The sequence below is a fragment of the Acanthaster planci genome, linkage group LG06, assembly GCF_054643075.1.
Source record: "Acanthaster planci isolate LZ-2023a linkage group LG06, COTS_SCS, whole genome shotgun sequence".
Taxonomy (NCBI): Eukaryota; Metazoa; Echinodermata; class Asteroidea; order Valvatida; family Acanthasteridae; genus Acanthaster; species Acanthaster planci.
In genome coordinates, this window is record NC_141782.1 from 9031001 (window position 1) to 9042169 (window position 11169).

The window sequence follows — 11169 nt, forward strand, 5'->3', positions numbered from 1 at the left end:
TGTTGTTCACAGAGGGCGCTCCACAGACAGAGGGAGCTTTCGTAGCTCAGTAAAAAAACTGGCCAAAGTATAGTAGGGCTCGCACATAGTCGAGTTGTAGTCGTACTACTACTACTAGTACTAAATCACGTCCAAAAACCGGGAGTACGACTATTGCGAGTCAAGACGACTAGAACGGGTTGGAATGGGTTATGGTTTTGTAGATTTTGCAATTTTAAAACAACCGAGTTTGTTTTTGATTTCAAATGCTCTTATGCCTCCGTAGGGCCGGTACAATAAATACAACTTGTGGTCGTACCACAAAGTTTTCATTAATTGTGTACGGTTGTCAACTTTTATCAGTTTACACTTAGGCCTAAGGCCTAAACCTAAGAATAAACTTTAAATCAGCCCTGTTAAACTTGGTGGACAACTTACAAGCTAGGTTCAGTGCTCACCATGTTTATAGCTTTGTTTTTGTTGTATCAACATCAACCATTGGTATAACAGCTTTCATTATGGCTTAATGTCGAATTTTGTACTTATTTAAGGGGCTGGTTAACCATTTCAACTTGAACTTGGGGATTGGTATGTGATCTTGCATGTTAAAATGTTTAATGAATGTGGTGTTTACTTAAAATATTAACAGTAGATCTGTCATCCTCACATATATGTATATGTATTAAGAGATAATTTTCATCTTTGCCATCTTAAGCCAGGTGAGCTTATGAGCAATGATGGCTTTATCCAGAGTTCTCAAGGGTGTGTGTGCTGTTACTCCTGAAGTTCTGAAAGAGTGTAGCAGGCAAGCATGTGCACCTAGGCCTACATCAGTGCCAAGATGTCAACGATTCTTAACCACTTCATTGGTCTCTCACCAGGTTTGTAAACTGAGCCAGTGGGGAGGCAGCTTTGTGTGTGTGGGGGGGGTGGGGGATAAGGCACTCAGTGTCTTCCCCCAGTTTTGCCAAGAAGACACTTCCATGTGAAAAAAATTTCCATTTTAAAAATGGGGAAACTGTACTGTAGTTTTAAAGTTGTGTAGGAACCAGCAGACCTCTATACCATTTAGTAAGGCTAGGCGTAGGCCTAATGCCACAGCTTCATTGAAAAGTGCTTACCCTCAAAAAAGTGGTAAGCCTACATGCGTATCCACAAGTACTCATAGACCTACAAGTACACAACGAATGGCAAAATGTGAGCTCTACCTGAGCTAGGAGTGTGAGGCTAATAAGCTCATCTCACCCGTCGTCTGTCTGTTCTGTCATTCGGTCTGCAGTCTGTGCCTGCATCGGCTCTCAAGGCCTTGCAGTCGACTCTTGGGGATAAAAACGTTTCATCAGCTGAGGCAGTCTGTGAGCAGCATGGGCATGATGAGTCTTACCACCGGTGAGAAAAAAAAAGCAGTGTTGAAGCTGATTATGCCCTCTCGCGTAAAGGGGTTTTAATAGATGAACGGGCTCAATACATTTAGTGATAACTTTACCAATGGCTTAAAAATGTAGAGCAAAGGGGTCATGTTTGAAGGTATTTAACCCACCAGTCAAGCTCAAAATAAACAGACAAGACAGAGGTGTTTTGGCTTCATAGAAAAGTGATGCCTTTGTGCATCATAGCCTTCAAAACTTAAAAAAAATAATTTGTAACCGTAATGACTTTCTTTTCTTTGTAAATCATCAGTTATTGCTAAAAAGCCTTTTTTAGATTTTGTTTCTGCGTGCATAAATGAAAAAAATCATGGAGACAAGTCATTTTGTGTGCTGTTCGTTTTTAAATTTTTTTGCAGGACATTCCTTCCAGACGTCGTTGTTTTCCCAAAGGACACCCAAGAGGTTTCGGAGATTGCCAAGATCTGCAGCCAGCATAAATTACCCATGGTACCCTTTGGTACTGGTACTGGGCTTGAAGGGGGTGTTACAGGTGCAAAGGTAGGAACAGATGGGCCATTGGTTGTGGTATAAACTTTCAAATATATCGGTAGTAACAATGAACTTTTCTTTGTTTCCCTGCTCAAATGGGGTTGGATTTTATTGCTTTGTTTTACAAATATTCTGATGTAAAATTGAGTCTCTACTCTTTCATTAGTGTAATTGAAAGACACAGTTTAATTAATGCTTTTGGGAGTGTAAGTGCATAAGCGTACTTTTGTGGGACTTGAACCCAAAGTCACCGACTTACTTTTGCAGCTGACTTTAATACATTTGTACTACGGGATGCTGTGCTTATCAGGGCTGGCCAGGTCTCGTCTTGTATTGCAGCTGGGGCCACAATTGGTGACTTCTTAGTTGTGGTGATGTATCAACCGTGAAATTTCAACAAAACAAGAATAATTCCCCACTTTTGATTCTCTTGACGTGCAGGGGTCAGTCTGCATTGACCTGAGCCACATCGATCGGATATTGTCCTTACACTCTGAAGACTTCGATGTGACCGTTGAGCCAGGTGTTGCAAGGCAGGAGCTGAATACTTACCTGAGGGATGCTGGTCTCTGGTTTCCAATAGGTAACGTTGAGCTACTGACCAGGTGGTTGATTGGAAAGGGACTAATTGATTGGCTGACTGGTTGAGTGTTAATCATTCAGCTTGCAGACTGTGTGGTTAGTTGGGTGGCTTGTTGATTACCTGAGTGGCTGGCTCTTGGTTGGCTTATTGATGGGTAAGGTTCTCCAACCTTCTCAGATGGCCAGATGAATAATTGATTGGCCAGTTAACTGGTTGCTCGTATACTGGCTGACAGTTTATTTTGTTGACTAGTTGGTTGGCTGACTGACTGATTCCAAGTTGGTGGTCGTATAGTTAGTTGACTGGCTTGCTAGATGGTTGATTGGCTCTTTTGTGTTCTAGCTGGCAGTGGTCAGGTTGCTTCAGGTTAGTTGGTTGATTGATTGGCTCCTTGACCAATTTCTGAGAGAAGCTTGATTACTGCTGAGTTGGGTTGGTTGGCTGATCGGTTAGTTGGGACTAGTTCATAGGTCTAATAACTCATGAGAGACTGTTGATGGCCTTACAAATAATTGTCTGGTTAGCTTAATAATAAAAGGCTGATCCAAATGGTGTACATTTTGGTTGGCCTGTCAGATGGCTGGTCAGCAGATCCACTTGCTCCAATTGTTGTTGGGTGGACATATTTAATTAAGCAATGCCTTCATTTAACCTTTGCCTTCGTTAGCTATATTGACAGATACACTGTACTGCATTAATAACTCATCCTGACATTTCTCATTGTAGATCCTGGTGCCAATGCCTCTCTGTGTGGTATGGCGGCTACCAGTGCATCGGGTACCAATGCTGTGCGCTACGGCACAATGAGAGAAAACGTCTTGAATCTGGAGGTGGTGTTGGCTGACGGGACTGTGATCCACACTGCTGGCAAGGACAAAAGGGCCAAGTACAAGAAACCAGTCCATGTTGTGATATTTCATGAAGTACACAAATCTGGTGACCATAGTAATCAGTAGTCATTCGCAGTGGCCCCCACCAATGGCTGGTAACATCGTGGTAACTATTCTACGTACATGTAGGAGACACAACACTGTGTTCCACCATTAAAGAGGGCCTCTGAGAATGTCCAATGAAACATGGTGTATAATTGGAGAGCTTCTGTAAGCTCTCATTCTCCATTTCTCCATGACTTTCCATTATACCATCGATAGATTTGTACAAAGCTTTCCAATAATCTGTCATCTTCGGGCCTGCTATCTTCATATACCTACTTAAGCAAAGTTATCCTGCATTTTGATTATTATCAATTTCACTCCGACCGACTGCGTTTCAGAAAAACCGCTGCTGGCTACAACCTGACTAATCTGTTTGTTGGGTCAGAGGGCACACTAGGCATCATCACCAAGGCAACGCTGAGGCTTCATGGGATACCAGAGGCGGTGAGTGAGGGTATCAACTTCAGATGTGCATTTATGCTGTGCTTCAATCTATATTAAACTTTCTTTTTTTTTTAAATCTCTTGGCACACGTGTCATGTAAGGTTTGTCTGTAGAATTCACTCAGTACAAAGAACACTCTTTGGGTTATAAACAGCAAATTCTGAAGTACCAAACTGAACTGTTTTCTGTTTTTTTTCCAGTTCTTTTCCAACAAGATTCTGGTTTTACGAGTTAAATTGGCATGTCCCAGCAATACGCCAAATAATGAGAGTTGACTGTATGATCAGACATCCTGCTTATAACAAAATAAAAATTGAGTTTCCAAGTATATTCTTTGTTTTCCAATACTGATGATACAAGGTCCCTATCAAAAGGGAATTTGTAAAAGTCCCAGTGACTTCTAATGGTGTTTGGCTGCATTTGCTCTTATGTGGAAATGAAGATTTTCCGCTCGAGTTTAAGACTCAAAAAAAAGGGAACTGATGAGTGAGCGGACCTTCATACATTGAAGTAGAGCATGATTCCAATGCAACACACGAGGATGGTAGATGGTGTTTGAGATCTTTCTGGAGAGTTTCGAGAGTGTGCAACATGCCACTCCATGGTTCACTCACGTGAAGAACGAAGTATGTTATATGTATTGACAACTTTCTTTTGAACATGTGCAAACTCAACAGTTTGAGTGGCAGTGGCAGTGGTGTTGAGGTGTCTGCCCAAAGTTGTTACTTGTTCAACATTGAGGTCGTGCTTGTGCACAGATTTGGATGTTAAGTCCTCCATATAAGTAGTGTTGGTGGGTCATCACTTTCATGCAACAACTTCAGAGGGTTCAGATGCTCTTTTAATCTGAAGTTTATCCTAAAGGTTTTCCAATTTCGGTTTAATCTCTCTCTTGGGCTCCAGTTTTTATGATTTAATTCCTCTGAGCTGAGATTCTTGAGTTCACCACAGCACCTTGTACCGTTGCATAACCATCAGTAATGGATCCAGACGTGGATGAATATTTCTTTTAGTTCTTGCATTGATTTCTTTTAGTTGCTGCATTGATTTCTTTTAGTTCCTGCATTGATTTCTTTTAGTTCCTGCGTTGATTTTTGTTAGTTCCTGCATTGATATTTTTTAGTTCCTGCATTGATATCTTTTAGTTCCTGTTCCATTGATTACGAGTTCAAGATTAAGCCCTGGATGAGTAAAAAGCCATGCTACGGAAAGTCCCTGAAGTGCCTCCTCACCTGTTCTTTGTCAACAGATTCTGGCTGCTGTCTGCTCATTTGACACTGTTCAAGAGGCCGTAGACTCTGTCACGCAGGTCATGCAGTGTGGTGTTCCAATCGCCCGCATTGGTATGCAGGCTACATTGCTTTTCCTCATGGTCAAAAGAACTCAGGCACGTTGGACTGATGAAAATCAAATATTTCCCTTCTGGAATTACTTTGACAGTTTAGTGACATATTTACCAAAACAGAATCCTTGGCTTTCTGGTCAGTGTCAATCCACTCAGTGGAATTTAAAGAACCATTTCAAAGTAATAGATCCTCTCAGCATTTTGGGTAAAGCCTGTTCATTCTGTGCAAAACTGTTCCTGACACCCTTGATACATGTCAACAGTAGGTAACTTTCAGCCGGTCAGGTTTTTTTTCATGTTTAACATTCTTGAGTGGCAATTTGTTCAATCCTTGTCAGAATTCCTTGATGAAGCGATGATGGATGCTTGTAACAAGTACAGCCACCTGGACCAGAAGGTAGCGCCAACTTTATTCCTGGAGTTTCACGGCTCAGAAGAAAGCGTCAAGTCACAGGTTCAATATGTCGGTGAGGGATTTCAAATGCCTCCACCCACCATGTGCTGGGTTCAAATGATCAAATCCCCCTGGATTGCAATGCAGATCGAGGCTTTCACTGCAAGTCTGTAACATTTGACGTGTCAAGATTTTCGAAGGCTTTTGTTAAAGAATTTGAGGTTCTCTAGTGGTAATATATTCCCTCATTTGATCATTCTAAACATTTCTTTCATCCTTCTGTGAATTAGATTGCAATCAAGGACTGTACACTGTATTCACATGCCGAAGTTACCACAACGAATTAGATACAAAGGGATTGAATTTGAATTGTTGACCGTTAAATGTGCTTCCTGTCTTTTGCAACACCCCATTTGGTTGAATTTCATTTACTCTATGTTTGGCAGATGTCACATGTGAGAAAAATTTGATTTGATGGAATCAGAATTCTCATCGTTGTTAGAAAAGTCATACTTTTCCTTTCCCACTTGATTTGAAGAGGAAATAGTGAGAGGGAACAATGGGTCGGACTTCCAGTGGGCTGAGAGACCAGAAGACAGAAGCAAGTTGTGGAAGGCACGACACGATTGTCTGTACGCATGCATCGCCACACGACCAGGATGCAAGGTGGGTATATGGACGAATAGGGGTATATCGCGTGAAGAAATTTCCGGTCATTGTTCCAAACATCATTGTGCAGCCGTCACATGATGCATAACCAAAACTTCCATTTCACCAGTAAGTGAAATGTCCATTTTATGGTGTTGCTGAATTCCTGAGCTCATGGGTGATATTGGGATTTATTCACAATTTAGTCGGGTCATGCAAAGGGATTGATTCAGGATTTGTTCAGGCAATTGAATGAGACCAGAAACAATAATATTTTTCACAAATTTACATCCATGAAAGCAGCGTCGGCTGAGCTCAACCTGTGTTTAACTTGAGCATTGTTTTATAGACATCTTAATGAATCGCAGCTGGAATATTTGTGTCAGAGTTTTGCATAAATTCAAGAATATTTCTTGAATTCAAGAAATATAGCTTTATTCTTTTCAAACAGATAATAGGAGGAATTTTTCATGACAACAGAACCCATAATTACAGTGAGCTGTTAACACAAAATGCTTTTCAGAACAGATTAATCTTGTTAGTTATTTCTAACTTGCAGATTTCCATACAAACTGTTTATTAATATACATTTGTTTTCAATCACAGGCTTTGAGCACGGATGTCTGTGTACCAATCTCAAAGCTGCCACAAATCATTGTACAGACGCAAGAAGATCTAAGAAATTGCGGTCTTTATGGTAAGTTGGTTTACATTTTTTTTCTTCACCGTATTCTTCATCTGTTGGGTTGCCTATTTTACATGTCACTTGTTGTGTGTCATCTGAGCATGGTCTGTTTGCTCTCTTCCAGTTTATCTTTGTGTTCTCTTCTTCAACTAGTCACCATGAAAACTCATACATGCTTTGCAGCTAAAAAAACGTTCATTTGTATCACTTCTTTTATACATGAAGGTGCTATTGTTGGCCACGTCGGGGATGGTAACTTCCACGTCGGGATGCCCGTCAACATAGACGACCCATCTGAAATGGCCACGGTCAAGACCTTCTGCAGCCAACTTGGAAGGTAGGAAATGAATAAACCAAGTATTTTGAATGTGACAAATCGTGGAATCATCGTTTGGAATTGAGTCATGGATTCTGAAAGTCCATAGCATCCTGGATGCTTGGAATTTTACAAGGAGCGTACTCAGTTGTCCATATAGTGTCACACGGTAACTCCACATGTAAACAAAATGAGGATCCAGCTGAGTGTAAAGTGCCAGGTCTGTGTAGTCCCAAACCCATCAAAATATTAGTCAGATTTGGTTGGTAGTTTTGGGAGGGTAAGGGTTGATGTAGACATTGGCTCTCTACCCTATCCATCAGTGTTGTAGTCGAGACCACTTAAGACCTTCACAAGACCACCAGTCTGAATTCAAGTCACAAGCTATTCAAATGAACTGCAACAAAAGAATTCCTTTGTCATTGTTCACCCTGTTGCTTGTGTCTGGTCTTGTGTCTGGTCTTATGCGTGGTCTTGTGCATGGTCTTGTGCGTGGTCTTGTGCATGGTCTTGTGTGTGGTCTTGTGTCTGGTCTTGTGCATGGTCTTGTTCATGGTCTTGTGTCTGGTCTTGTGCGTGGTCTTGTGCATGGTCTTGTGCGTGGTCTTGTGCGTGGTCTTGTGCGTGGTCTTGTGCGTGGTCTTGTGTGTGGTCTTGTGCGTGGTCTTGTGTCTGGTCTTGTGTGTGGTCTTGTGCGTGGTCTTGTGCATGGTCTTGTGTCTGGTCTTGTGTGTGGTCTTGTGCATGGTCTTGTGTGTGGTCTTGTGCGTGGTCTTGTGTGTGGTCTTAACTACAACACTGCTTTCCACTCTGACTAGAAGTACCCCCCATCGGCAAAGAAGAGACAGGCTGGTGGGAGATTTTCAACTGGGCTCACATGCACGTCCAGCACACACACGAAAGACTATGCTTTACAATAAGATGCGCATGCCCAATGTGACTTGCTACGAGTGTGCATGAACCTGTGTGAGAATGCGGGGAATTCCCACCAAAGGCCATGTATGTCATTGCTATGTAACAAAAGTGCTTAGCAAAAAGGTGTTAAAATGCTACCTCACACTCTTTGAAGTCAGGAGATAAGCCCTTCTGAGCTGGTCTTCCTGAGCACCTAAATATTGGATTTCTACATATTGACAGCTTGGTGAATTGGACATCAGGAAAGGAAGACTTCTCTCTTACAAGTAGGGAGGGCCAGGGTCCCATTGATGCCTGCCTTATACATAGCATCAGGCTTTCAGTAAAATGGCTTAAAGTATAACCCAGTTTCTACCAACCCTGCATGTGACTGTAGATACCATGATCAGACTGTTCAACACATTGTTCAAGACCACCCTCTTCAGATGTTCCCCTCTGGGCCTCAAGGCAATCCATAAAGTCACAGACGCAGCGCTGACCTGGTGGTCTAACTTAGATCAGACACTCTGAGCAGCTAATTATACAACAGAAGAGGAGTTTCTAGCATTTTGATACATCTGCAGGATTGCGTTAGTCCACATATTACATGTCATCACAACCAGGACCGGATTAACTTTACCGTGTTCACCTGGTTACCGTGGCCCTACTCTGCCAAGGCACTGCAACCAATTCATTAAGCTGATAACGTCTGGAGCTTCGGATTTCATGTTGAGGCTATAAGTTGTACTGTGCTAGCTTTCCCAAAATTGAACAGTCAAAGGAGAGACCAGAGCTTTATAAAACTGTGTGCATATGGCAAACTGGGATTTGTTTTCATATGCCCTTGTATTTTACTTTGGCTTTAGGCACACTGCCTATCCGCTCTGAGTGGGAACAAAAGAGGGTGTGTTTTTAAATGAAATTGACAGTCCTTTGCTATGAACTCCCCACAGAGGCCTGGATTTTATGCACGTTGAATGAGGAGTGCAGTACACTGAGTATGCTTCATACCAGTTTGTCTTTCTTTCGCCATTGAGGGTGCACTTAAGCTCAGGGCTGATTTTACCCGTTGGATAATTCCTCTTGGATCACCATGGAAATTTTTGGTTTATTCTGTTGCAGACGGGCTTTGGAGTTGGGTGGTACATGCACAGGGGAGCACGGCATAGGCATCGGGAAACGGGAGCTTCTCCTGCAGGAGGTGGGAGAAGAAGGCGTGGCTACCATGCGTCGGATCAAGAGGGCGTTGGACCCGGATAACCTGATGAATCCTGGCAAAGTCTTTACAATGTGAATCTGTATTCAAATTTTGTAGGATGGGAACTTGTCTCAGAATAATGTATTTTTTTATCTTGAAATCATTTTGTACCTGCTGAAATCATGTCTACTCTATGCTTTGAAGTACATGTTGAAGTACAATTTGAAGTACAATTGTGCACAGCCAAATTTGCAGTTAAGTGTAGAATATACTGCTTCTGAGAGTTTAATCCTGAGCAAAGATTTCAATATGTTGTTGGAACCTATTTGGGATGTGATCTTTCAATTCATTGACAAAGCCACAAAGGCTGCATCATGAAGGATGCAGCCACAACGTGTTCGATAAATGAACAAATGTTAGAGTTTGTCAGGGAGATTCACGGGTAAAAAATGTCAAATGTAAGACTTTCACTCACTGGTGTAAATTTGTACATGTACCAGAAATTGGTGGGGGGATGAGGGATGGGGATTTATGGGGATAAGACTTGCATGCTTTTACTGAATTACCTGAAATCTTTTGGGGAAGCTCTAAAAAGTTAACTTTTTGTAGAAGTGTCTGATGGAGGAAAATTCTCTCTCTGCCTTAATTGTAACATCACCCTAGTGCCACCTTCTAGTCTGTTAACATCACACACACTGATTTTCACTAATGTTTTATCCATCTCTGCACTTTTGATCAAAGTTAAAACCTATGAAATTTATATAATAATATAGTACTTTTTGTCAGAGAATGTTTTCTTCATGCTAGTACTGATTTGCCAAACTAAGATAGTTCTCTGTTATATTAATATTCATCAATATCTATGTTATGCTGGATATAATAAACCAAGATGGGTGATACAATCACAGTTCTTTCTTTCTTTCAAGTAGAATAATTTATGGGTTATTGATTTTCATTGTCTGTGAAATACTTGTGCGAGATGCATATCTGTGGAAAAGTTGGCAAGTTTTAAGATGACAACATTAATATTGAAATAATTTCCTAGTGACCTGGTGCAACAGATGTCTTGAAGCATTTGCCTTTTTTCCCAGTGGGCTAGGAAGCAGTGAAGGCAGAGTGGGCCTTCTCATTCAGTCACCCTACAGTCAGGAAACGTTTTCCTAACTACCGGTATTGTGCCATATGTCAAGAACTATTTGCCTAACTCTCTACTGAGCCAACTGACGGTGACAGGAAATATCGTCTAAATGTGCATTGAGGTGGCCGACAGGAAAAAAGTGCCTTCACCACTGTAGCACCTTACCGTCAGGAAACATTTACCTAACTTGCCACCGACTCAAAGATTTAATGAAATATTACATAACTTTATTGACCAGCTAATGGTATAAAGGAAGCCAAGTAAATTCCAGAGGCCAAGTTTTGTATTGACCATATATCCAACCAGTAGGCCTTCCATCACCTGAAAATTTTTCTGGACATTATAAAATATATATATATATATTTTTTTTGGGGGGGGTTGTAACATTGAATGCTCTCATGCATACTGTAAATTATTACGTGTGTAAATTATTACGTATTGTGGCTGCAAAAAATGAAATGTGATACCTAGTCATTTTTGCACTGGTAAGATTCAGGTTTAACTTTCAAACAAAATCGTGTTATACTTAACACCACGACCTGTAACATTTGTCACAGACAAGAAACTATCTTTTGCACAGCAATTTTCAAATTTCTTTGAAGTTCAGAAATAACCCCACAGCATTTTTTGGTCCCTTCCGTGCACACTCCGCCCCCCCCCGCGGCCACCGTAACAAAGAAAGCCCCCCCCC

General features: G+C 41.4%; 1 protein-coding gene across 2 annotated transcripts; it reads left to right on the forward strand.

The window, feature by feature from the left end:
* The first annotated feature begins 32 nt into the window (after positions 1–32).
* On the forward strand, positions 33–10247 carry ldhd (lactate dehydrogenase D). 2 transcript variants are annotated; one of them, XM_022228389.2, is made up of 13 exons: positions 33–178; positions 695–860; positions 1259–1368; positions 1766–1907; positions 2340–2481; positions 3208–3367; positions 3755–3860; positions 5110–5203; positions 5544–5672; positions 6138–6265; positions 6854–6944; positions 7158–7269; positions 9265–10247. In XM_022228389.2, exons 2-13 carry the CDS (start codon positions 714–716, stop codon positions 9434–9436), a joined length of 1533 nt encoding a protein of 510 aa, XP_022084081.2. In that variant the 5' UTR covers positions 33–178; positions 695–713; the 3' UTR covers positions 9437–10247. The 2 variants fall into 2 exon arrangements, with proteins under 2 accessions (XP_022084081.2, XP_022084082.2); XM_022228390.2 differs by having other exon boundaries at positions 44–178; positions 699–860.
* Positions 10248–11169: the final 922 nt, after the last annotated feature.

What these genes read in the sequence shown, in the direction of transcription:
- ldhd (XM_022228389.2), top strand. Translation starts at nt 714, where the DNA reads ATGATGGCTTTATCCAGAGTTCTCAAGGGTGTGTGTGCTGTTACTCCT. An exon ending in TTCATGGGATACCAGAGGCG is followed by an intron (nt 3,861 to 5,109) that starts GTGAGTGAGGGT and finishes CTTTGTCAACAG; the next exon opens with ATTCTGGCTGCTGTCTGCTC. An exon ending in GTCACAGGTTCAATATGTCG is followed by an intron (nt 5,673 to 6,137) that starts GTGAGGGATTTC and finishes CTTGATTTGAAG; the next exon opens with AGGAAATAGTGAGAGGGAAC.